The 27,549-nt window shown below is 46.5% G+C and overlaps 1 protein-coding gene across 1 annotated transcript; it reads left to right on the top strand.

The window, feature by feature from the left end:
* Positions 1-529: 529 nt before the first annotated feature.
* On the top strand, positions 530-16,445 carry LANCL1 (LanC like glutathione S-transferase 1). Its single transcript, XM_062579085.1, has 9 exons — positions 530-664; positions 1,525-1,642; positions 7,084-7,291; positions 9,601-9,736; positions 10,092-10,238; positions 12,253-12,435; positions 12,860-13,036; positions 13,290-13,362; positions 14,243-16,445. The coding sequence occupies exons 1-9, from the start codon at positions 581-583 to the stop codon at positions 14,317-14,319; spliced, it is 1,203 nt and encodes a 400-aa protein (XP_062435069.1). The 5' UTR covers positions 530-580; the 3' UTR covers positions 14,320-16,445.
* The last annotated feature ends 11,104 nt before the right edge of the window (positions 16,446-27,549 follow it).

The raw sequence follows: 27,549 nt of genomic DNA, 5'->3' as shown, positions 1-27,549 counted from the left end.
CTCACAGAGCCCCTACACCTCACACTCTCCACACCTCGCAGAGCTGACCCCACAGGGCTCCAACTCCCCACAGAGCTCCCACACCCCATGGAGCTAGCCCCCTAAAGCCCTTATACTACACAGAACTAGCCGTGCAGAGCCCCCACACCCCACAGGGTCAGCCCCACAGGACTCCCACACCTCACAGAACCAGCCCCACAGTGCCCCCACACCTCACAGCCTCCACCCCCCACAGGGTCAGCCTCACAGGGCTCCTACACCTCACAGAACTAGCCCCACAGAGCCCCTACACCCCACAGAAGTCCCACACCTCACAACCCCCGGCCCCACAGAGCGAGCCCCACAAGGCTCCCGCGCCTCACGAGCCCCCACAGGTGCAGCTACCCAGAGCCGCGCGCGCCGCCCCACCTAACGCGGCCGCGGGGCGGGGCCGGGCCGGGCCGGGCTGCGCGCGCAGGCGGGGCGGCGCGGGGCGGGCCCGGGCTGCGCGGGGGCGGGGCCGGGGCCGGGGCCGGGGCCGGGCCGGGCTGCGCTGCGCGGCGGCGGCGGCGGCGGCGGCGGCAGCGGCAGCGGCAGCACCATGATGGCGCAGCGGGCGCTGCCCAACCCTTACGCCGACTACGACAAGTCCCTGGCCACGGGCTACTTCGACCCCGCCGGGCGGGTGAGCGCGGCCGGGGCCGGGCGGGGGGCTCGGGGCGGGCGGGCCGCGGCAGGGCCCGTCGCCCCGTCCCGCCGTTCCCCGCAGCGGGACGGGCCGGCTCCGCCGCTGGCCGCAGCACCCCCGGCCGCCGCCCCCAGGCGCCGGGGTGGCGGGAGCCGGTGCCACCTGCCTCGTTCCTCCACCTGCCACTTTGCCGGCGAGGACCGGCCTCCCTGCCTTCAGCGGGTGGGGGGAGCCGAGAGAGGTCTTCTGCCTCCAGGCCACCCTGGTCCACTTCGCAGTCGAAGCTCCGCTCCTGGGGAGACGTTCGTAGCGCTCTTTGCCTGCTTTCCAGTGGCGTCATCCTGCTTTGTGCCAAGCGCCTGGCACAGTCCTTGAAACGAATGGCAACCGCAGGCAAGAGGCGCTCCGGAGTGGACTGTGCAGTTGCCTTATCCTCACGCGCATCTTTGTCTCAGCCATCACTGGGAGGGTGGAGACCTTGCTTTGCCCTACAGCAGCAGAGCTTTGAGGACGGGAGACTTGAACTAGGCACCCAGGACTCCAGAGAGAGTCTCCAGCCTGCCCACAGTCAACACCTGAATAAGAACTAGTTGAATTTTGTTCCTCAAGCGTGACTTTAGGCCTTACAGCTGCAGGTGCTGAGACCAAGGGGCAGTAGGTGACTCTGATCTTCTCCTGGTCATAAGGTAACAGTTTCAAGTCAGGACTCCTCAAATTGTTAAAAGGAAGTAAACATTACTGGCTTTTGGAAAAAATCCCGGTTCCTGCACGTTCCTCCACAAGCATTCAGCCATTTACCTCACCCAATCTATCTGCTGCTATTTACTTACTGCTTGGTATTTCTTGATTCTCTGCAGCTAACTCCTGAGTTCACGCAACGCTTGAACAACAAAATAAGGGAACTGCTCCAGCAGATGGAGAGAGGCCTGAAATCTGCTGACCCACGGGACTGCACTGCTTACACTGGCTGGACAGGTAGGGTGGCCACACGGACACTTGAACATCTGTTCAGAACTTAGCAAGGCCTCTCTAAAGCTGTCTTCTGTGTTAGGCCAAATCACACCCTGGTTTGGGGATTTTTGTTTGACTTGAGTAGCCCTGCGTCCTGAACAGCGTTAAACCAAGGGGCTGTCTTTCCTGGGACTCTCCATTTCTGGCAGTTGAATTCAAGCTGCTGAGGGAAGACTGTAGCATTGCAGGGCAGCATTGGGTCTTCTGTTGATCAGTAGTGCCAAACTTCTGCAAAGGATAAAGCTCAAGGATTGAAATGCATTTGGTTGAGAGCAAATGTTGGAACCTTCAAAGGGGCTAGCTCCAAATCCAGCCCATTCCACAGTGAGGATAGTTGCAAGTAAACCACTGCTCCATGGAGCAGAACAGATGCACAATAGATCATTTTCTTGTAAGGAGCTCTTGCATAGCAGCAGTAGCAAGCCTAGAGCTTGAAATAACATCCATCTCAGTTTGGGTTGAATTTATCTTACGTGACATCATGCAATTGGCACATTGCTCTGTTCCCATCCCTTAGGTAATGCCCCTTCACTTATCTGGGGATAGTTCTGCTCCAGTACCTGCAGGAGGGAACAAAAAAAAAAACAACAAAAAAAAATCAAATAAGAGAATAACTAAGGGTGGCAACCTTTCTTACACTAACTTTTCTGTGCAAAGGTTCCAGAAGCTTTTTTTTTCCTTTCATCCTACATCTTCAGCCTGTCTTTCCCCTCCCTCCCCCCTCCTCCCCCCCCCCCCCCCCCCCCCCCCCCCGCCTTGGGCGCATGCTGTGCCTTCCCCGCCCTGTTGCCACCCTCTGGAGCTAATAAGGGCACACCATTCTTTACTGTATCATCCCTGACAATTACTGTGTGCTTTTCTAGCCTTCCTGCCACTTCTCTCTGCCCTGTGGCAGACTCTAGGGAGTCACAGTCAGTCTAATGACTGCTGCAAGATATATTGCTGCCAACTTAATGCACTCAAGATCTTCGCCTGTCCTGGCTGCAGCTCTCTGTTCCATTGCCTTTTCTTCTTCTTTTTTCCCGCTGTACACTACAATCTTAAACAGCGATTTTCTACATTGTGATCTAGATATGGTTGGCTTGTATTTGGAGCACTATGCCAACAGTTTTTTCAGGAGAATTGTGTTCACTGCGTTGATGCTAAGCTAATGTTGCAGCTTAGTGAGAGTAATGCCAGAAATGCCTGCTTAAAATTTTTTGTAAGGTAGACTGAGGCACTGACAGTGTCCAGTCCAGAGCGCCTCACAAGAAATAGCAGGACACCAACGCTAAATCCCAGTGTGTTGATTTCTTCACTTGCTGCCTAGCATCACTCCCATGGTGCTGCCTGTGAATTTGCGCATTTCTGCTCAGTGCTGGCTGATCTAACCTTGGGAGATGGGTTGGTCCTCCAGTCTGTATGATCTTGCTCTGAGGTGCCTTGGGTTGAAAGGCACTCCTTACATGAAGCTGCTCTTCAGGCACAAAGATACTACTTGTCTTGGCAGTAGAGTTTGCCTCTGACAGGAATAATTCAGGAGAAAGCAGGACAACTAGCTGCTGTTAGGAGTACTCTGAAAGCTTATGGGAACAAGGTGAACACCTTTCCCAGGAGATGCTTTTCTTCCATAGGGTAGTCATAAGGAGCTTTATGCCAGAATATGACTACAGCTGCGAAATGGTGAGAGCTCTGGTAGGATTTCAGCTTGTTTTCACTTGGAAAGTAGTTTCTCCAGAGAGATTCCTCTCTTCTCCCTGGGGATCACTCTTCACTGGGCACACAGCCTTCTCACCCTGGTTGATGGGATTAGAATAAGCACATATAACGATTTCCTGCAGGTCACAGCCAGAGAAGTGAAGTTTGTAGATATTACACTATCTTCCCTTTCTCTTCTAATGCAGCTGTATTAATTTATTCAGTGCAGTTTCCAGAGAGGAATTAATTGGGCCAAGACAGCAGCTTTTTCCCTTAATTGCTTATGTAGAAAAGGCTTGTTGAGTATCTTCTCATGTAAATCATTGCCCAGCAGTCTGAAATCAACCCACCCTCTTGTGGCTGCTATTAAGAGAGGTTTGAAACACACTCTCTTAGCGCAAACTCTGCGTGAAATGTAACGTACTTGAGCATACTACATTACACTCAGTAACACACACCATATGCTGGCATTTTACTTCTGAGCCCGTTTCTTCCCCAACACACTTGAGAGCCCTGTTTCTCTGGCCTGTATTTGTGCTAGGGAAGCCACAGCTTCTTGGCATAGGAAGTTGGAGCAGAGGGAGAGAAGGACTGAGGTTTTCAGCTCAGAGGCAGCAAAAACACACTTCAGATAAAAATTATCCGGTATAAGGCTCAACACCCTCAAAACACATTTGAAGCAGCTTGTTACGCTCTCAGTTTCCCACTAAGATCAGGGCTCTATAGGCCAGGCTTGGTACATGCCTGGGTATAGACAAGACTCGGCTCTTGTGTTTTGTCTTTTAATCAATTTAACTAGACTGCTCTAAAAGCCTTTGTGGTTTTAACCTGTTTCACTGGAATCAAAACGTTGACAGAGGGAAGGTGAACTACCATAAACTAATTTTGAATCAGAAGCAGTTCAAATCCTGACATGAATACCACTGTCTGATCCATTTTCAAATAGATTAGCATGAGGATGCCTAAGAGTACATACACATGTTGATATTTCTTAAAGTGTAAAAGGCCTCACTCCAAAGACTTTAGACTAGAAGCACAGGCGATGGAAAGCAAATGAAGGGAGACTGACTTCACTGCTGTCACCTCTTAGGCTGATGGCAAAGCTAGTTCCTGAGTCTGCTGCCTGATGGACTCCTGTGTCTCTCCAAGCTGATGAGGTGATCTTCCACCTAAGATGTTATATAAAGAAAAGATTCTTCTTCCTCCACATTCTGGCAGCACTTTTGGAGTTTGTTTTCCACACAAGCATTCCCTTCTCTAACAATACAATAAGCTTTCACAGTTTGAGATCCTCCAAAACAAACCAATAAGTCCAGGTAACCTGTCCCAACTCAAAGCTTCTGGCTGGCTTGTTGGTGAGTGGAGAAAAGTAGGGCTGAGTTGCCTTTTGAGAGGACTCTTCAGAAGGTATGTCAGATGGGAGAGAAGCTATTCAAGAATGGATAGAATTCTGACCACACGTATCCAAGAAATCTGGGAAAACATCTTGTTTGCTTTAGTGTGATATCTTAGTTTTAACCTCAAAACTCAGACCTCAAAACTAGCACCTCCTTGAAGAGTTCTGTTCAGAAGAACAAAAATCCCTAAACAATGCTTACAGAGCAAGAAGAAAAGATGCTACATTCAAAGAGAGAGAGAAGAGTGCATTGTGTCCCCCACATTACCCATACAAGCCACATTCCTGCCATGTGCCTGGTGGGTTGTTTTTGTGAAATCGCCTTCTTGGAAATATTTCTGGGCCAAACCTTGAGCAATCAGATGCTGCTTCTTCCATCTGTATTTGACATCCTGCTTTGAGGGTGCTGGGTGACTTACTGCCCTGGGTCAACACAAGATCTCAGAGCTCTTTGTTACTGTAGGTGACAGGTTTGGAACTGGTCCAAATTAGCAATGACCCAGACATCTCCTCTTATGGCAACCTGGTGACCTTTATGAAAGGACCACACTGCAGTTCAGCTTCTCATAGACAGGAGACCTGTTCAGAACAGTCTGGTGGGGATCTCTGCTCATGGTGTCAGCAAGGGGGTTGCCATGGACCTGACACCAGGCAGGGCTTCCTTTTGCCTTAGTGTGCTCTATTCGGTGTGAAAGAGAAGTTTTGTTTACTGCTGCTGTTCTCTCACCAGCATATTTTTTTTTTTTGCAAGGAAAGCATAATCCAACGTGTACAAGTCTAAACTTGATACAAGAGGGAAAGTTAAGACGCAGCTTTACTTTTGTTTGGTTAACAGCACAGTCACATGGACAAGGTATTCTTTCAGCCCACAGGAATGCCTTAGCTCTCCAGCAAGGACTTGTTAGGCATCTCCAGTGCTCTCTGCTTTGATGGAGACGGTGATTGCTGAAGTCAGCATTAAAGTCAGCCAACAGCATTAATTGTCTGATTCAGCCAGGTGCATAGTTCCATTTCAGCTGTGTGCATTTAAGTCTTCCCCTTTGTATCTCTCAAAAGAAGCTTTTTTAACACAACAAAGCACCTCCTGCAAGCATAACACTCTGTGTGTCATAGTCAGAGATGCTGTTCACTGTCCTGCTGAAGATGTTAAATAACAGGCTCTGCATGAAACTTAAAAATTGGATTTTGTCTCATGATCCTCTGCAGTTAGCAGGTATCTCTAGCATTAACACTGTAATGCCTTGGCTTCCGGCACATCCCTCTGTACAAGCCAGAATTCTTGGAGCCTTTGCCAAGAGCTACTGGTACAGAATGCTTAGGCCTGGGGATAAAGTGGGTGAGGGATATTTTAAAAGACACATGGCAAAGAAGAAATTGGAGGAAAACAATGCTGCAACATTTACTTTCCTAGAATTCAGTTCTAACTTGACATGGTAGTTACATGTATAATTAGAGTGGTATGATAGCAGTGGGACTAGAAACTACTTACAGAGCAAAAGGTGGAATATTAAAGCCGGTAGCAGTCTGAGCACAATTTGCACTCTGGAGTTTTCAGACCTATTAGGAATCTAGAGGCTATGCTAGATGTTAAATGAAGAGTCACTTGACATTTGCTAGCTGGAAAAGGAGGGTTCCCCTTTAGAGAGCTTTATGTCCACATCCTTACAAACTTGAGCGATGGTACCATACAGCTGAACTTCTCTCTGAAAACACTAGCACTGAACTGCTTAGAGAGAGGACAAGGTTATTAACTTCAGCAGGAGGTAGAAATTTGCCCTTAATATACATGTGAAATTGAATTGTCTATAGCACGAAGCTTTGGAGATTACCCAGGCAAAATGAAGAAGTGATCTAAATTTGAAATTGTCCTCAGTACCACAGAAAGTAGTTTTGCAGCATGCTTTTTTTTGTTTCCCCTTCATTTCTTTTCCTCTTACAGCATCAGAGTTTCAGGTAGCTGTTTATATTTTAGAGAAGGGCTGCTCATAAATAGTGTGTGGCAGGAGGAGGGAGTCCAGCAGTCCTTTCTTTTCTAGGATGCTCCTGTCCTTGAGGTAGGCCTTGGGACCTGCTCAGCAGCCACAGGTATCCGGGGAGTTACAGCCACCTCGCTGGTGCTTCCCAGTGGAAGAGAAGAGCAGGAAAAGCAGCTGTGGATGCTACAGCTCTAGTTGTGCCTCTGGATGTGTCTGAAAAGCCTTCTTAAATGGCACATGCCCTAGAGGAAACCTAGAGCTGACTTCTAGATTTGTTTAAACAGCCACAGTGCAGAGTGGAAAGGACAAAATACGTAAACTTTTCACCGGTTGCAGTCCTTACGTTCCTTTCACAGGCATTGCCTTGCTGTATTTGCACCTGTACAATGTATATGGAGACCCTGCCTACCTCCAGGTGGCCCACGAGTATGTGAAGAAGAGCCTGAGCTGCTTGACAAGACGATCCATCACCTTCTTGTGCGGAGATGCTGGGCCCCTGGCAGTGGCTGCTGTCATCTACCACAAACTGCAGAACCAGAAGCAGTCAGAAGACTGCATCACTCGGTAACACATTCAGTTATGTCTTTGACCTAAAGCTCCTCCTGCTCTTGCTCCTAGAGCTGGTCTGGGCTTTTACCAGTCCCTTTCCCCCAAACCTGAGTACATTTTGCTGCAGTCTCCTGCGCGAGAGCACAAATCCAGCAACTGAGCAAAGTTGCTTGGACCTGGAGAATAGCTAGCATAAGGGCAAATGCTCCTGTTTGGCAGCCTGCAGGCTGGGACCAGGGATAGGGGACTGAGGTTATTTTTATGCTGGTATTACCATCTTAGAAATTATTCAGAGAAATAGGATTCACATCCTGTTCTGTCCATAGTTTTGTGGCAGAAGGGAAATTCAAGATTAATTCTGTACTGCCATCTAATGGCATAGTTAAGGGCAGAGCCATGGAAACAGGTTCCTTCCCAGGTCTGAGGAGAAGAAAAAATAGAGCTTTTATGAAAGAAGTTACAATGTCCTTACTCTACCACCAATTCTCAGAGCAGTTAGCTTGACCATACTGCAAAAAAGAGCCTGAGGAGAAAATTCATCAGCCAGGTTCTCCTTGTAATGGAGGAGACAGAAGCAAGCTTTTTTGGCTGATTACTCCTACTGAAATGAGTTCATGACCAATAAATGTACTTAATACTCTGGAGAGACTTCATATTTCAGGGTAGCCCATTTTCCAAGAGCTTGTGAAAAGCTGATCTATGTTTCAGGCGTCCTCTTTAACCTGCCATCTCCCACCAACTCAGGAGGTCAAGGGTTTGCTTTTAGAGCCAGTGGTGTGCAAAATCCCATCTTACTGTACAACTGCCTCACTTTCCCTCTGACCAGAAAATACTGTTGTTTTGTTTTTGTAGTTGAGATAATAGGCTGGTTTGTGAGCAATGGCTTTCTTTCAGGGACCTCAGTTTACCTTCATATGCCTAAAAAAAATGCATTCTGCATGCCATCAGTCCAGCTGCACCCCAGTCATCTTGCACTATCTATCTTGAGACACTGTTTTCTCCTCTCTCTCTCTTTCTGTTCACTTTGAATCCAGTGTCAAGAGAGGCTTTCATGCCAGAGTCAGAGCCTGACATTCCCTATCTGCTTCTCAAGTACTCTGGACACTTGGTTGCTCCTTCCTTTGTGGCACATTGTTTTGCCTAAGAGCAAGGGCCGCTGAGGCACTTTGCTGTTCGTCATGCCATTGTGGCAGGGGAGCCCTGCACACACAGGGTGAAACCACAGCAGGATGCAGCTGAGGAAACAGCCTTGAAGTTGCTCATGCTGGTGTTCTAAAAGCACTGGCATTTTTCAGGTTGCTGCCTTGGGTGAACAGAAAACTAAAGCTAAAAGCGATCTGCCTCCTGCTCTGACAGGGAAGGACATCCAACCTTGTTGGAAGTGTGATAGGAGGCAAAACAGAAAACTTGCACTGTCAGTCACTGTTAGTACCACATGTGTATCACCGTATTTGCCACATGCCAATAGCCTGAAAAAATGGCATAGAAACTTCCTGACTCCAGCAGGCCTCTTGCTCTGTGCTTGGGGTCTAATGCTTGGTGCCAGCCAAGCAGTCAGCAGCCTGCAGCACTTATGCTCTTGTCTAGGCTGGTTAATTCTCCCTGGACAAGGTTTCTTACATAACCCTAGAAGACTTGATGTTAAAGAACATGTCCAGCCCCTTCTCCCCCCCCGACTCTTACCTGGATTTTTTTACCTTTTGAAAGCTTTCTCTACTGACAGGGTAGCCCTCGCCATTTTGGGACATGGAAGGGAAGTGGCTTTTCTATCTCAATCAGGACTTAAGCGTAAGGGGTGAGATTTTTCCAGACACCCTAAGCATTGGCTTAGTTTCTAGCATTCCCCCAGCAGCCAAGTTAAACAGATACCAGCTAAGTTTGAAAACAGTCATTTTTGGCAAAAGGGCTGACTTCCAAAAGGCGTTAGGGGGAGCAAGGGAGTAATGGCAGACAGGCTTTCATTGCTGAACTGGGGCAGCGTGCCTTCCCTGAGCAGTCAGTAGCTTTATGCTGCCTGTGCTGTAGCCTAGGCTTCCCTACAAAGAGTTTTTTACAGAGCTGGTGCTATAGAAACAAGCAGATGCTGTAATTGCATTGTACAGCACTGAACAGACTAAAGCAACAAGTCAAAAAGCAGAGGGGAAAGAGGGATTATCTGTCTCGCATAGGTGGATGGCAAGGACCCAGAAGCTGGCCTGACAGTTCACAGGGAGTGGGCTGCACTAGGGGACAAACAGTATTTCAGAGCTCCAGTCTCACTGCTCCGTTACATGGTTTTGGATATCCTGTTCTTCTAATCCGCCCATACAAATTTTTCTTTGTAGCTTGCTCCACCTACACAAGCTTGACTCTCGAGTGCCAGACGAATTGCTTTACGGGCGCATGGGCTATCTCTATGCATTGCTATTTGTGAACAAGCACTTCGGAGAGGAAAAGATCCCTCAAAGTCACATTCAACAGGTACTGCGGCTTCTCAACAGTAAAGGCTAAATCAGTCCTCTGTCCTTTCCTATCCAGCTTCTCTCTGGGCAGGTAGAAACTGATGCTAGAAATCTGGCAACAAGTGAAAAACCATCTCCAGATATCCCCACTGCTGGTACCATCCTTCAAAGGGACAGGCATCAGAGGCCCTTCCTAATCCATGTTAATCCACACACGGAGCTGAGGTGGCAGCTGTTCCACTCCCTCATCCACAGTCTTTCCTCTGCATGTGCAGAATAACAAAAGCCTAGGGCTTTGTTCCATGTTGGGATACTCACTGTGCTGGCTCCAAGGCACGAGCATTTCTATCACCCACCTCTCTTGCTCTCTACAGGTCTGCGAAGCAGTTGTGGCTTCAGGAGAGAACTTGGCCAAAAGGAAGAACTTCACAGCAAAGAGCCCGCTCATGTACGAGTGGTACCAGGAGTACTACGTAGGGGCAGCCCATGGCTTGGCTGGAATTTATTACTATCTCATGCAGGTAAGAGACAGCGGGAGCAGACAGACCCTTGGCAGCTGTTTCATTTCTCTTGTTCAAAGCCAGGCAGGCTCCCTTGCTGGGTTATGCATCCCCATTTCCAGTATTTTCTTCCACATCCATGAAACTGGATTTCCTTCCTCCACGGAGACCCCTAGGAAAATGCACAGACCTGAATTATACCAGCAGCTTCACATAATGAACCCTGTGGTTCAGCTGGTCTGAGCACCTACCTTTTGTGCTAATTGCTGTCAATTATTCCTATCTGTGGTCTTCCTGCATTTCTAAGTGGTTCCCTGGAGCAACTTCAGATCATTTCAGAGTGAAAATCTCTGTAAGAAAAGGCTAGTGAAAGAGATTAAAGTCATAATAGGACAGTAGGAAACACCAGGGCTTCCAAATCAGGGCTTTTATCCAAATATTAAAGAGGTAGAAATCTTTACTTTTTTAAGGTGGCTGAGGTCTGTAGTGCCTGAAGCAGGTAATGTGAGACAAGAAGGAAGGAGCTGCTGTTCCCCTCTGCTTTGATACTGTCTTTCTCAAAATTTTAGATAACTCACTGGAGCTATGGGAATCTTCCATTACCTAGCTCTGAAATGTGGGTGATAATTCCCCTATGTGGGTCATTGTGTGGCTATGCTTACAATGCTTGAGCTCTTAAAAACTCACAGCAATAAATAACATTGTATTGTCAAAGCATTAATAATGATAACTGATTAAAGCAAATTATTTTAACGTGGCAAAGTTCATAGAAAGATGCAATATTTTTTTATTAGACTCAACTATCACAGCTGGTAGGAAAAAAAAACTTTCAAGCATTTGAGCTCTTCTTTAAGTCTGAAGTAGAAGCTGCAAAGTTCAAGCCCATATGCAGGAGTGGAGTTCTTCAGTTCAACCAATTTAACCCTCTTATGTAACTCAGAGAGGAAAGGGTGGTTGGTACTTTTGAAGCAGAAGAGGATTTGGCAAGAGAAGAAATTAGAAAGATGGAGGGTGATTATTACCCTCCAAATGGCTTAGTTGGGGGCAAGGAAAACTGCAGTAGACTATGGAGTCCAGATCTGTGCTGAGCCCCTGAGCTCGTTCCCAAGCTGATGTTTTAAAGAACTTTAAGACTAAGTCCCCCATAAATTACTGTCTGGGCTTCATGCCTGTGCCCTGCTGTATGCAGTAGAAGGAGCCTGTAATGCTCTTGTCCCAACAAGGATCAGCTCCCTGTAAGCACACAATGTTGTGCCCTGTGACAGAGAGGAACAGCCAGGCATAATGCACAGAAAATCTTGGGGAAGCAAACAAGGGAAATATGGAGAGGAGGACACTGGACTTTTATCTCCAGTGGCTTTACAGCATAATTACTGATTTTTAATTTACAAGTTTTAAACCTGGGAACTGTGTGATTCTTAAACTAGAGTTCCTATTGCAGTCTGTCAAGAGAAGTCAGAACTGCACAAGATTTCCATCTGTGGCAGCATAATTGGAAGAGGACACTGAAATCCCTCTCCTGCTTTCATCTGAGATCAGTGGTGAAATCACGAACATGCAGTTACCTGAGAACATCTGTGGAAACACAGCATCACAGCCCTCCAGCTGGGCTGGCCATGCAGCTCAGAGCTGAGGTGCTTTGCGTGCTAGGAAATAGTCTTGGTATTCATCCTTAATCTTATTTCTCTAGGCTTTGCCTCCTACCTGAAAACATTGCTACTCATCTTCAGAAGTCCTCTCTTCTCTTGCTTAGAGCACTGGCTGACATAAGGCCAATCAGTACTTCTGAGGACACTAGGGTATGGGTGGAAGTGAGACCTTGATGAAGGATAGAGTAGCCTACGGTCTGTTCTTCAGTGCCAAGTGGGTCTTTGTGAAGTGTGAAAGCCTAGACCAAAGAAATAGCTTCATGTACAAGGAGCAAGAAGGGATGCTGCAACAGTCAGCTTTGTTTCTGCCTTTCAAGCAGGCCTTGGGCGATTTACAGAGACACAGAATGATAAATCTCTCTGATTTAACGCTTTCTCTCTCTTAGCCTGGCCTTGGAGTGAGCCAAGTGAAACTGCACAACACAGTCAAACCCAGTGTGGATTACGTCTGCCAGCTCAAGTTCCCATCAGGCAACTATCCTCCATGCATTGATGACACCAGAGACCTACTTATCCACTGGTGCCACGGGGCACCAGGTCTTATCTACATGCTTGTTCAGGCCTACAAGGTACTAGACATCCTAAGAGCCTTTGGGGACCCCTAAACATGGAATTTGATTATCAAAATAACTCTTTTGGGAACGCCTTGCCAGAGAGCAGGTTGGCTTGTCATAATGAAATCACCCCACAAAGACCACCAACTGAAATGGAAATTAGCCCTTTAAAATTTTATTTCTGAAAATACCCACCAGTCGTGTAGGGTGTTGTGTCACAGGTGACAGATGGCAATAGCTAGCTGGGCATTAAGTAATATCACACAACCCTATTCATCACATTAAAAACACTCCTTTGAAAGCAGACAGCAAAGAACAGCATTAAGATTTCCATAGGAGAGGAGCTAGTAATTAACCTGCGTGTCCCTGCTCACCCAGGGATGCTGTCAGTGTGGAGGAAACTGCCTCAGCAAGGGGGTAATCTTTGTTATCTCTACAGGTGTTTGGGGAAGAGCAGTACCTAAACGATGCCCTGCAGTGCGCAGAAGTGATCTGGCAGTATGGGTTACTGAAGAAAGGCTATGGGCTGTGCCATGGGACAGCTGGCAATGCCTATGGCTTCCTAGCACTGTACAACTTCACTCAGAACATGAAATACCTGTACAGGGCCTGCAAGGTGAGAGCCTGCGTGAGGAAGGGGGAGAGATTATTCAATTCTGCCTTTTATGTCACTGCCACTTCCTTTGTAACCTGATTTCTAGATCTAACCAGCTCCGCCAGCACAGTCCTTCAACAGCGCAGTCACTGCCTGTACAGAAGGAATATTATGCAGAACCGTGCTCTGCCAAGGGATGATGTGAGAATGGGGGTGGTAATTTTTAAAATCCATCTCTAACAAAACTTGGACATCTCTGTTCCCCTTTTCCCAGTTTGCAGAGTGGTGTTTAAGCTATGGTCAACATGGGTGCCGGACCCCAGACACACCATTCTCTCTCTTTGAAGGTAAATTCCATCTCTCGTCTTTGTTTTGCAACTGGATAAGATCCAGTCCAGCACTGAGGAGAACTGAATACATATTTCTCTGAATTCAAAACTCAATGTAGAGGATGGGAGGGAAATTGTATTCACTGTTTTTACCCATTCTTGGAAGCAGTCTTCTTGTAGCAAAGGCAGTGGCTCCAGCTGGAGCATCCTGTCTTCTTGGGACTCCTGCTCATAGGCCTCAAGAGGAATTCTTTAATGGGTACAGGCCTAAGTCTGCCCTACAGCAATTGTAGCCTGACTTCTCAGATAGTCTCACTCATCTATGTATTTTTTAGGATTAAAAGCCTTCCTGGGCCTTCCAGTTCCATTCCAGTGATCAATGAAGAATAAAGAGACATTCTTATAGGCCTTGCCGGTGCCTGTGGCACTTTGTCACTCTTGTGAACAGCTCCCTAAAAATGTGCCATCAGCAGGGATTGCTGAGAAAGTCAATTCCTCAGCTACTGTAAATCTCCCTGGCTTTGCTACAGTCCATACACAAGGCTAGTTACATCAGAGAGGAATCTGAGGCAGAATGTGACAGGGCCCAAAATTTTGCAAAGGCATTCAGATGTTCAAACCTGAGGATAGATAAAACAAAAGGGAGGGGGCAGGAAAAGGGAGACTCCTCCAGTTTGCCCAGGCTTTTTTCAATATTTGATTAACTTAAAATGCTCTCCCTTCTCAAGTGTCTGAGTGGCTTGGGAGAACTGCATTCAGAACTTGGAAATGATTTAGGTCCTTCTGAATACATTTTCTTTGCTTCTGTCTTCCTGACTCATTCATGCACCCTCTAGATAACTAATACGGGTACCCAAAGGGAATCTCTCTGGAGCATGTTTTCTTTTTCTGTCCTCAGGAATGGCTGGAACAATTTACTTTCTCGCTGACCTGCTGGTGCCGACCAAGGCTAAGTTCCCTGCATTTGAACTCTAAACCTGAGTTTGGCAATTCCCTGCCTGAATCCTTCTGCATTTGGAAAAGCAGTTCAAAGTGGCTTTCTCTTCTTTCCAAACTCGTTGTTTACCTAACTGAATGTAAATCCGTCCTCCTGATGATATGCTAAGTTCTTTAACACTTCTAGTCATCTCATTGCACTATTTTTATTTAAAAGACAGAATTAGGATTCTGCTGATGTCTCTTAAAAATGCAGGGCTGGGAGTAAGAGGGAAAAAATGCATACTGTTTTGTTGGCTTTACAGAGTTTTGCTATTTTCTGTATCCCATTTACTGGGAGAAGAATTTTTATTGAACAGACCTTTGCCCATTTCATTTTTTTTAAGCTGACAAGCAGTTACAGAAATTAGGTTGCTTTTTGAAAACAAAAGATGAACTACTGAGACTATTGCCCTGCAATTTGCTTCTAAACATTTTCTTTCTGACCATGCAGGGAGTAGGAAGCTCAGTAGCTGGGCTGTGCCACATGAAGTGAATGTGATGGACTGTAGAGTCTCTATATATGTCTTTTCTGTCAGACTGCAAGTGGCACAGCTGCAGCTGACATGCCAAAGCTTTGTCCTAGATTTACACCTGTCTGCTTTTCAAGCAAAGGCCATTATGTGTAGCTTTTGGTGCATTTTTTCAGTGACAGGCAAACAAATAATCCAGCAGCTTTTGTGCTTATTCACGACCTTACGATAAATCTTTCAAAAGTCCATTGATCATTGAACGGCAAACCTCAGTTTAAAAGCAAGCTAAGAACGCCTGCTGGCGTGGTCTCTCCTGTTCGGCTTTGATTTTTTTTTTCCCAGTCTGTGTTTAAAATGGAGTAGGAGCATTATAGATGTTAGGCAGAACCAAGCATAGCAGCAGCAGCATGGGAAAAGAAATGTATTCCACTGAGTTCTGTCAGTGTTTAAACCTGTTATCTGTGGTTTTTTTTTTTTTCTTTAAAACAGGCTTTGTTTTATAAACTATTCAGGTTTAGGAAAGCTTGAATGACTTGTTTGGCTTGTTACTGCTTGTTGTAGTTTGACATGCAAACACGAATACACACAACTAGCAGCTGGAAAATCCACCCTATGTTATAAAGCTTTGGGCTGCCAGCATACCAGATCTTTGCAAGGGGTGAACCTGCTTTGCTGTCCCTGCGGATGCTACACAGAGTTACAGGCCTGACCCGGCAAGCCACTGTCTTAGCCTGGAGCATGAGCTAAACGCAGAGTGCAGCAAAGGTTACTGAACCTGCTGTACTGCTTTTTGCTGGCTGCAGGAGGCTCCTTGGCCCGCACAGGAGTCGACACGGGTTTTGGTCTTTCAAGGGTGCATTTACCAAGCACTCAGGCTGCCTAAGAGCAGCCTCCCAGGCAAGGGGCTGCCAGGCAGGGCTGGGCAGCCTCCCAACAGGTGAACTCCTGTACCAGCAGAAGGGAGGCTGAGGCAGCCTTACTGCCCTTTCTCACTCCCCAGTGCATCCTTCTCCTGCCCTGAGGACCAGACCGGGCACAGTAACAGTGAGCTCGCATATGTCTGAACATGAGGCAGTCTCACCTCTAACGGTGGCACACGTAGACCTGCAAGAACCTTGTAGATGGGCTGCTTCAGCAAATGCTGGAAACCATCCCTTGCATGATCACCTGTCTCTTCATAGCCCAGCCTTGTGCTGCCATCACACACTTCAGCTTGTTTGTTAACAAACAGCCTGAAGTGCAGAGAAGCTCATCTGCTTTTGGATGAGTGTCCCTATCAGGAGCCTCAAGCTCATGCAGGCTCTGTGGTCTTTTTCCCTATCATTCATGGGGTGGCAACAGCATGGGCAAGTGACTAGAAAGTAAGCAGCACAGCCTCAAGAGCAGGATTTTGCTAATCAAAGAGCATGGGGACGTGGGCAGTCCTAAAGCAGGCCTGCTGTAAGCCTCCTTCCAGCCTACCTGTTGTGGCAGTGTGGGCACGCTTGCCTGCAAGCCTGGGTTCCTCCTGGCCATCATTTCTCCTCCAGGAGATGGCTCGTGCAGCCTAGTGTCATGGCAGCATCATGGTTCATATATTGGTCTGAAAAATCACCAGGGCCTGGTGTACAATTTGCAGGTGGTGCACTGCTTAATAAAATGCTAAAACAATAACTGTGGGCTAATTTTTCTCCTCCTTTATGACAAGGAATCACATCCAAAGCATTGAAGATATGCCAATAGCCACTCTGGTTAAGGCGCTACAGTGTCCTCCGGCACGCTCATAACGTGCAGAGTACAGGAATGCTGTGACGGGATAAATGCTGCTGGTATGCTTCAGACACTTTTGCCTCTCCAGTTGCAGCAATCCAAAGTAGCTTTTTTCATAGGTGCTAACACACAGAGTATGAGACTGTCAGGGCTTTACCTGAAACTAAGGAGCCCCAGCTTCCATTTCAGTAAGTGTTCTTCCCCGAGGAACTCCGGGGAGGCCACAACGTATGTTTGCTCTTGAAAGCACTAGGACTATTGAAAGCAGCAGGACTATCGCAGCATTAGCCAACAGCAAGAGGAGGTGATCCAGCCCTCCAGCAGGAGGAGAGAGTTGGCTACTTGAGGTGTCTTACAACCGTATTTTCTATGATTTCCATTTCTATTAAGGTCTGTGACAAATCTCTTCAGGGAGGGGATCTAGCAACTGGGATGGGAAAGTAGTGTAGTGCAGGTTTTCACTGCTAGCCCCTCCTTCCTCATGCGGGGCTGTGGTGCTGCTCACTTCCACCCTCCTCTAGGCTGAGCAGAGGGAGCAGGAACAGGCAACAGTTGCATGCAGAAAGTGGAAGCCACAGTAAACCTGGTATTGCCAGGCCTCAGAAAGCCCTACAAATTTGAGGGATTTAAGAATTATTTTCAACAAGCTACTTCATAGGAATTCTATCAGAAGTTTAGACATTTAAAGATTAGTTCTTAGGGAAGGTTGTATTTGTCCATTATGGTGTTTTGTATTAAAATCAAATGCCTCAATACCCACAAAAAATAAAACCACAGTTTGAATGCACTGCCAGCCTGGCTCAGTTCATGCTCACTCCTCTGCCTACCAGTGCTATCAGTAAGATGAAAAATGTCCCAAATACTGTTGGCCAAACAGCATCTATGGGTGTGCATTTCTCCCTAAAAGCCAGCTGTGATTTTAGCTCTCAAGAGCTGACAGCAGGCCCAACCATAAAAGAGATGAAATAAAGACTGGGACAGTGGGAGAGGGCAGATCTGTTTTTGCTGAATGTGTCCAACTTGTCTGGGCATATGAAAAGTTAATATTCAGGAATGGGAAATCACAGTGCAGTCTGTGCTGATGCTAAACCTACAGCTAATATTCTGTTGCCAAATCAGTCACAAGTGCCTCCATCATTAGCAGTCATTAGCATTAGCACAGCTCATTTGATAAATCAGTTTATAAACTAGCATTGCAGTCATTTAATACACACTGGATGCTGAAGTCTGGCACACTTAGAAAACGCTTCAGATTAATATGGTCCCTAGCAAAACTCTGCCTTAAATTCTGTGATTCCAAGAGGACATTCATTAATAAGGGCAGCCCCTTACAGAGCACGAGAGGAATGTTATTAAGGGTACTTCCCACCTGCAAAGACAAGGGGGATGTTGTTGCTATCTGCCAGGCAAGGAGCTGAGCAAGGTAGAAAATGAAAGGCTATCCTCCCATTCCTCCTTTTCTTCTTCCCCTCTTTCCTTTTGTTCATTCTTTTCCCAAAGATTAATACCCTGGCCAAATCTGAGTAGGGTTTTTTCATGATGATACCAAAGGGCTGGTCCCAGGGCAATCACAAGTCATGCTCCAAGGCAGTAAGGTCCTAGCACATAGGATTAAATTGTTGCAAGAGTCTTTTTTTTTTGGTTGTGTTTTTTTTGTTATTACATTAGGAAAAGCAGCACAGCTTCCTCAGATCTCCCTGGCTAGAATGGCTGAGCACTTCAGCTACAGTGTTCTCTGTTGTCCCCTCTGCTGCACGCAAAGAAAGAGACCTTGAACTCAAAGCAGACATCCAGACTGAGAAATATAAACCCCAAGAGTTACAACACATCAAGTTATAAAGTGTCTGAAGAGAAAATCCAAGAGAGAACAGAGAGAACACAAGAGAATGTTTCCTGTGCAATAGCAGGAGGGCAGAGCGGCTCTGCCTGCAATAAATCCCTGAGGAAACATGCTGAAGTCAACAAGTTTGCTACTGGCAACGGGGTCAGGGATTCCTCAGCAGCTTTCAGCATGCCCTGTTGAAGGAGCTTCAATAATACTATCCCTAAAAAGGTGCCCTTGTGGGTTTGGTGATGCAGTTCTCGTAATACAGCCTTTTGGTCCAGCTTAAAGGCTCAGAAATGTTCCTGTTTGGGGTTTTTGATGGATTTTCTGGTTCTTTCACCCACCCAGTTCCTCTCCCAGGGAGCCAAGCTGGGAAGTGACACTGGCCATGCTTCTGCACAAGGGCCAAGCTGCAGAAAGGCATCTTGACCTTTACTCTCTTATTTTATTTTTTACAAGATGGACAGGGTACTACGACATGAGTGCCCCCACAATGGCCTTAAACAGCAGAAAACGAGGGGAATTCATGTTTTCCTCTGCAAGCTTTGGGGGATGGGGGGGGGGGATAGGGGAAGATCTGTCACAGATCAGAATGGCTTGGGGACACTCCTAACTGAAGTGTGCCTGGAGGTGGCCTTAGCTGTGTCCCCCCAGTAGGTGGCAATGCAGCCTGATAGCAAACTGCAGGCAGAGCCAGGGCTAGGCCCTTGCCTGCCCTGGAGTTCGTTGTGGCCCCACTGCCCCTCTGCTCGTCTCACTGTGCCTGGACACTGCTTACAGCCAAAGGAAACAACGTCTGTTTGAAACAACACCTATCGTTAGAGTGGAAACAACACTATGTCCCTTCTGTCCACAGTTATTCAGGCACAGCCCTGCGCTCCAGGACACCCTGCACCTGTGTGCAGGCGCTGCAGGATGATAGAGTTCAGAGCATAGCCTCAGCGACTGCAGCCTTCATCCCCCACCTTAACACTGTGCAACGCTAGCTAGTGTTTGACAGCACTTCATCAAAACTGCTCAAAACCCCTACCTTAGCAGCTGCCAAAGAAATGAAAGCAAAAGAGAAATGGATGGTTATTACTTTGGAAGACCAAAATCCAGGCCCTGCCTGCAATGCATTATTCAACCATGCCCAGATACCTGCACAGCCGAGTCAGGGCTCCGCATGCCCAAACTCAGCAATACCTGAGCTCTATCTGCTGGGACGACGCGAGCCACTCAACACGCTGAATTCTCCCACCCTGCTGCGGAGCTTACCCCACTCAGAAACACTAACTTGTTGAGACTGCTCTAACTGAATCTGAAAACATGCACCAGTAGCTAAAAACATGGCACCACTTTGCAAATGTGTGCACATCCAGGAAGGTATTCCCCTTCTGCCTCTTCCCAAGTCTTTGTAGGCTCCCAGGAGAGAGTGGGGACTGTTGCAAAAACACACTCCTAACAGCACAACAGCAACAACCATCCTATCTCATTGAATATAATAAAACCACCAGTAAAACACAAATAAGGAGTCCTCTCACATCTGTCCAGTGAAAAAGAGTGAAAAATGCACATCTTAAGCATTCTCTCTTGTATCAGCAGCAGTTCTCAGTGTTGTTTAAGCCCGATATCCTCAATTGTATTAGATGCCCTAACTCCCCATAAGCATCCGCCCACAATCCTTCTGCATCATGGAGTCGTAACGCTACTGATGGGATTTCTCCCCACAAGAGCCCTAACAAGTCTGTAAAGTACAGCAAAGCTGAGAGGCACAGTGCAAACTAGTGCTACTAATGAGTAGAGAAACTGATAGTTTCCCCACCAGCAAACACAACAGTTGAGGGAACAGTTTTAATTCACTGACACCTATGTAAACCCATTGGTTTCAGTGGCCCTAATTTTAGTTCCGATTCAACTTAACTCCGTATCCCTCTGTACTTACACACACAGACACCTAAAAACATACGTTCGTTGTTCTGCCATTTTCACAGGACTCCAGGAGCTGTGACTGCCTATACCAAAACCTGCTCTTAATTTCTTTGGTCTGCATCGAGACATTGCATACATTTAGCCTGGGGTAGTTGAGTCTGGCTGATGGGCAGCGGGGCCGTGATGAGTGGGGACACTGCCAGATCTGCTTTGAGGAGTACCTGGATCACCCAAAGGGCTCTGCCTCTCCATTACAGGCCACCTCTCCATGCTCTTCAGGCACATGTTGGCTCATGCTGCTCACCCAGGGCCTCAAAACAGCCCAGGTCAATACTCCCTTCTCTCTCAGCTCAGACATATTGTGGTCCAGAGTTGACTGGCACATATGCAGGAGGAGGGAGAAACTCAGGAGACAAAGATGGCTTTAGTAAGTTGGAGCATGTGTGTGTGTGAGGCTGTGGAGGGAGAGTGGGATTTACACCATTATTCTCTACAAAGCCGCTCCTTGTTAAGAAGAGTCAATCTGTCAAGCCAGCACCCTTCAAAAGGGCACTATTCGTGTAAAGTTACATCAGAGCTGCTGGCTGCATGCTCCAAGTCACAGCAGTGAACGATGCAAAGAGATATAAACAGCCCACAAATATTCTGACTGGGACCTACTTGGAAAAGCTGCTTGGAGCCACTTGGTCTGTAAGATTAACCTAAAGCATCGTTTCTGTACCTCACCAGTCAGAGCGCCCCGACACAGGCAGACGGCCACCTTCAGCTGAAAGGACTTCCACTCTTCCTCTGGTGTATCAGCAGGGCAGGTTCATGCTGGTGGTTCCATGAGGGCTCACCGGCAGATTTCGGAACATCTCATTTCAGTTGCAGCTGTGATAATACAATGAGCAGGAGCAGGTTAAGTCTTCTCAACAGATGGGCAACTTGAAACAGCTTAAACATGCCAAAATGTCTGATCGGGAGTCAACATGAAAAGAGGTAAAGACGGGATTAGTTCCTACTTTCAACTTCTAAGGGGGAAAAAAAAAAAGCACAAGATCATACCAAGAGTTAATCCCAGCCAAGTTTAGCATAGTTCCTACTGATTTGGCCAAGGGAGGCTATCCTGGAGGAGATGCCTCCAAATTTCCCAGGCAGAGCCTCAGATACGGAGAAAGAGTTATTCTGGGATAACAAGACTTTAAAACCAACAGGCATTCTTTTTCATGGGATACAGATGTGCCTTGTCTCCAGTGGAGGATGATGTCAGGATACAGGAATCAGATGTGAAAGGTTGAGGAGGGGGCACAGCAGAAGCACAGCCCCTTCCCTCCTACTTCCCTGCTAGAAACAAGTACTTCTCTCAGGCTACAGCCCTGACAGGGAACAGAAGAAAACCCCATCTAGACAAAACAAATGGGACAAGAAGTCCCAAAGAAAGTCTTTTTTATGGTAAGCTAAATTTAAACATCTGATTGCAGTACCGAGAGACTTTTAACTTAGTCCGTTCAGTATCTGGCCACTTGCTGATAGATGGAACATACTCTCATGGTATAATAGGAAACTTCAGATGAACAACATGGGTGAGAAACTAATTCAGTAGGCTGCTGAGAGCGCTGCAGGAAATCTAGCAAGAACAGACAATTTCGTGGTTCAGAATCAAAATTTACTAAATCAGGCCTTGCAAGGCCCAACTTACACACAAATCCGGGGGGGTGGGGAAGCTATTTTTCCCAGTCCTGCCCAAACTCTGCTGCAAGACTGCACAGGGGATGACAACCCGCTCCCTTCAGCTGCAGAGAGAGGTTTTCAGGAAAGTGATCCCCGTGTTATGTGAAAACACTTTATGCTTCTCAATGTCAATTTTACATACGCTGTGCAAGTATTTCCACTAACTGCCCCTCATTCCCATACACTAAAAGTAAACGACTAACAACTCTGCAGGCTGCCTTTGGCTTTTAAGATATCCCTGCATCCAACATGCTTCCACTAGAAGCCAGCATCCCTGAGCCAGGATTTGGGAGCATCTCAAAAGGGCAGGAGCTTCTAGCAAAACCAGTAAAGCATAGTAAAGGCAAAGCGATGTTTTTTTAAACTCATAGTTATTCATGAATCTACAGCTTCCTTTTGATAACTGCAGACAAGTGAAAACAAGCTACCCTATCACTTAATGCAGGGTTTCAAATAACACCTCACCCTTGAATTCTGCAGCTTGTTCCTCCCCATACAAAGCAGGTGTGCAAAAGCAGCAATGCTGGAGTAGCTGAACAGTTGGGTTCAGCATCTTCTTAGATTGGCTTTTCAACTTACCACGCATAGCTCATTAACTCTGGCAAAATGGGTGAGCATGGGTTTCCAAATTATAGGTGAATCTGAGGCTTGTTTCGCATGTTTCATTGACTGTTCTCTTCCTTTTCTGAATCAAAGCAAAATAGCTTGTGCCTTATGTTTGCCATTTCTTTTTCCTCTTTACCTTTGCTTTATCTTTGTGGTAGAGATGTTCTGGAAGAATCACGTATGCAAGTCAGACTAGGAGCCAGCATCTCAGCCATGTAAAGCCCGTGGAGTTGCACTGATTTACAGCCATTTAGAAACCATCCCTTCAGCAACAGCTGAACGTAGGAGTCAGGAGGAGTTTAATTAACTTTGAATGGTTGATCAGATTTCAGGCCTAGCTAATAAACCTGTTTGTGCTTAACCTTAACAGCAGGCCTTGGCATATTAATTAAAGGATCCCAGCAACTAAGCCCTGATAGTCCTGCTTTTTTCCTCTTGAAAAAAGGCAGACAAACTCTTCCATCACTGAGACAAGCAGGATGTTCCTCATCAAACACCTTCTGTGAGAGAGTCCTTTACCACAAGCTGGTAGATAGAAAAGCACCTTTCCTTTAATACAAACACATTTATTTCCCCCTTGTGGCTCCTGCCTTTTCGAAAGGTAAGAAAATCTCACTTCTTAACAGCACTTTAGAGGGCCACTTGTTCCTCTCCTTGTGCCACCTTGTTGAGGAAGAACAGTAGTGGGTTTTACTCTGGATCATTTAATGAATCAGCTGCACTAAGAAAGAAAAGTGTTATGGGGGATTAAGGCAAAACCATTTTAATGTAAGAACTGTGCCCTCCCCACTGCTCATGGGGAGCAAGTATTTGAGCACAGTCCAGGAGTACCCAGGACCATTCACGGAACAACTGAATTGTTGTTCACGGAACAAATACTCAGTATTTAGGTAATCTAGATACTAAACAGTTCTAGATACTAAGAGGGAGGAGAGGAACATACAGCCCTTTTCATACAGCCCTCCATTCCAGAGGGATAAAAGCCATGCCTTTTTGCCACCACCAGTGTTTCATAGGATACTTCCCAGCCAGCCCTCTGTCCTGAAGTACTGTGTGTCCTCTCTGCTTTCTCCAGAGGATGAAAGATGGCAGCCTCACTAAAAACACAACAGCCATGTGAATCCTCCAAAGAATGGGCACACTTGGAGCTTGTAGATGACAAGACACAGCTTTGCTTCCTCTGCAGATCCAGCACTGGAGAAGATGCTGAGGCTGTGCTAAAAGACAACCATGAAAGTTTTATGAAGGGAAGAGAAGAACATAGCTGTGGGGAGCCATTTAACTCCATCTCCTCATGGCTGGAGAATTTCTAGCTAGCAGGGCACATGGTGCTTGGGCAGCCCTCGTGCAAAGCTCATTTTGCAGCTGTTGCAATTTGCTGCAACGTTTGCAGTGAGCTCAGGCAGTAATTGAATCCACTGCTAGCTCATCATCATCCATAAATCCCATTGGAGCCTGGCCCATAAATAGTTGCACTATAGTATGCAGCTGCATACAGAGCAGGAACAAGTGTTCCACATAACGGCTGTTGGCTCTAACCAGATTAATTGAAGAGTCGATCATATTTCCACCATTTGGTGGAGTTTTATTATAGCTACCAAATGCCCTTCCTTAAGGCATGTCTCACTGATGAAGGGGAGACCATAGGCCCACTGAATAGCCTCTTTGCAGAAGAGGTCCAAAGCACCTTTAAGTTGCACTGGATTCTCTGTTTCCAGAGGCTTTTTGGAGCCATTTTGTAGCACCCTGCACTTTCACTGAGGTGATGCCTCTTTCACAGTCACCATTTCAGTGATGCTCCTGATAGCAAGGAGGAAGGGATCAGATTTTATAAGTGACTGAAAAAAATGACACCCTGATGCCGAACAAGAAAGACGCCACAAAATATAAAGTCTAAAAGACCGTGAGAAGGTCACAATAAGACACAAACTTTGAATGAGAGCACGTCCCACATCCAAGAATACCCATGAAGAATCTGCAGCTCATTCACTACCATGGGAAAGAGTAGTAGTCCGGCCACCCCGCAACTACTGCAGACTGGCATTAGGTGAACACCACATCAGGTGAAAGCTCCCAGGATAGGGCTCTCTACCCCATCAGACTACAGCCCTTAGTATTTACAAGCCTGACAAATTCATTTGCAAGAAGCTGGGCTCTGGACCAGAAGTGAGAAGGTGCCAATGGAAGTGTATGGGAACCCCTGGTCATTCATCACCATGGAGTATAAACTTCTAGGTGTTTATACCATCCAAAGCTTGGCAATACCCTGTTCCAGCAGGGTTGACTCAGTGCTTTGCAAGCCCTGAGCATGATGTAGGGATCTCGGATGAATACATATGTCTCCAGGTTTTGGAAGCACACAGATCCAGTTTTCGGGCTGCATTTCATAACAAAACATTTATTTTCCACTTTCTCTCTCTCCCTCTTTTGTTATCTTCAAAATACCAACAGTTCCATCTTCCCCAGTTTTCATCAGTAATAATCTAATTCATTCATTCTGATAACCACTTAGTCTCCAACTGAATAGTCTATGCATTCAAGTGTTGAATTATTGCCTTATAAAACAGAAAAGCAATGACATTAGCACTTATTTTCCATACCCTTGATTGTGACAGAAGATGTCACAGAGGGGAAAATAAAGAGACATTCTTTATAACAAGAAAAAAAAATGGCCAGATATCCTCTTGATTTTTTCATTCTGAGATTTAAAAATCATATATGATTTATAGTAAGATACATGATTTGATCAGATTTAAGTTCTCTTCTAATCTAAACCTAAGAAACCTAAACTACCACATTTTGTGCCCCTCCTTCCCTAATTCTTCCTCCTTCCAACTGAATAATCTCAGATCCTCTCCATCTCTGCTATGAAACCTCAGCAGGACAGAAGACAGCAGGACTGGTGGCTACTCCAGAGCTATATGCTGACCACCGTGCATAAGCTGCTGGAGGGTGAAAATTGTAAGCTAATTAGCCAGATGGCTGCTGCCCAACAGGCCAGGTAACAGCTGAGTCCTGCCTGCTTTCCCTCACTGGAATGCTTAATTTGAGACTCTTCCAGCTGCCAATTTTCACAAAACTTATATGAAAGCAATCATCTCTGAGACCACTGTCCCTCCATCTAATTTGACTGAAATTGGACAAGAAAGTCTAAAATATTACTGGGGGAATATAGAAACATGGGCAAACAAGGCAAATCCTTAAGCATCATCTCCCTAAGCCTCATAAACTGGTTTTCAGGACCGGGAGCTCAGAACAGCCCCCTGTGCCACTCCTGAAAGTAGTTTTGGGAGCACTGTTGGGAACCAGGAGAAAGCCACCATCTACCAGACCAGTCACTCAGGTCAGCCTAGGTAGTTCACTCCAAACGGGTGAACTCAAGCATATCAAGTCTGTGTGACACCTGATAATTCTCTAAACATCACAATTTCATCAAGAGAGAAGAAGTCTAGAGAATAGAGGTTGGAGGTCATGTTTGAAAGCTGCTCCTGGAGACAGCATGTTCCAGGGGATATTCCTTGCCTTGGACTTGAACCTTCTTCCTCCGTCTGCAATTGCCAAGCTGGGTCTCCTGCAGCAAATCATTCAGTGGCTCTCTGCTTTAGTTTTCTCTCATTTCCTTCACTTAATTTACTGTATCACTGAGGTAAGGACTGTCTCTGTTATTTCTCAGCATAGCAGGTAACGTAGGGGTCCCTCTTGCCTCTTGTCCCTAGTACAAATAGTATCATTTCAAGATTGCTTTAGAGATGCTCAGAAGCTGCTGAGGAAGAAAATAGTAACTCAGCAAATGAGATGCACAAACATTCAGCTGAAAGTGATGCAATTTAATGTCTCTGATATTATGCCATCCAAGCTCTGAGAGAGAATATCAGGAAAAAAAAATCTTTATAAAACTGCTTCATTTCCCTGAAGAAGGCACATCTGAACCATTTGTACTCCGATTAACCCACTAGCATCACATTCTGCCACTGACTACTCCCTGAAGTTAGCAGCTGGGAGGTACTGCTGTGACAACAAGAAAAATCTTGGCCAAATCTGTAGCATCCAGGCAGAGAAAGAGGGCAGCATCTCACACTTCATGGGTACCTGTCAGCCCTTTGCATTTGCAAAACTCTCTCCCTGCCTCTAGCTGAGCTAGAGGGGTAAAAGGAGCTGCTCCCAGTCAGCTCTGCCTGGCACTGAAAGCTCAAAGGAGATGTGCTACACTGATGCAGGTCACAGGGAAGCAGACTGCAGCAGCAGATTATCGGTTACAATCCAAATTTTACGATCTCCTCTGCTCACGTGCAATCCAGCCCTGGTATGATCCCCAAGGACATGCACAACTCACAAGCGAGGAAATTGCCACTAGCTCTTTAAAAGGACTGAGAAAGTTTGCAGCAAGTTACTTACCCTTTGCAAAGGTCATTTGCTTGTGTGAAAACTGAGTTATAATGAAACATACTGTGTTTGTTGGCTAAGACTGTCACAGAGCTATTAAAAACAGCAGGGATCTCTTGGCACTCCCAGAGCCCTGCTAGCTGCTGGGCTCACTTTTGTCAGCCCCAGCTAACTGTCTGGACATATCTTTCTATACTACATGGGGCTGGGAGCCCTGCACAGGCTGAAAGTTACGGCTGGGAGAGAAGACAACACTGAGAGAAAAGTAACTGGCAGCTTGTAATGCCCCTGGGAAGATGAAAAGCTCCATCTTGCAGGAACACACAGAAGGCAGGAACAAACAGGCAGGCAGCCACCCCCAAAAAAAAAAGAAAAAAAAAAAGAGAGAGAGGGGGAGAGAGAGAGAGAGAGAGAAATAAATCCTACTAGGAATCTCCTCTAAGATTCTCTTCTCCCAAAACAGGGAGCTGGAAACCACACTGGGTAACTGAGAACCTGCTGTCTGAACGGAAGGCTGAACAACCAGGTCTGACTTCTGCTCTGCCACTGACTTTCTATGTGGTCTTGAGA

Source organism: Rhea pennata, chromosome 6 (genome assembly GCF_028389875.1).
Source record: "Rhea pennata isolate bPtePen1 chromosome 6, bPtePen1.pri, whole genome shotgun sequence".
Lineage (NCBI taxonomy): Eukaryota > Metazoa > Chordata > Aves > Rheiformes > Rheidae > Rhea > Rhea pennata.
Note: the sequence above shows the minus strand (reverse complement) of the source record. Positions and strands in the feature narration are given on the sequence as shown.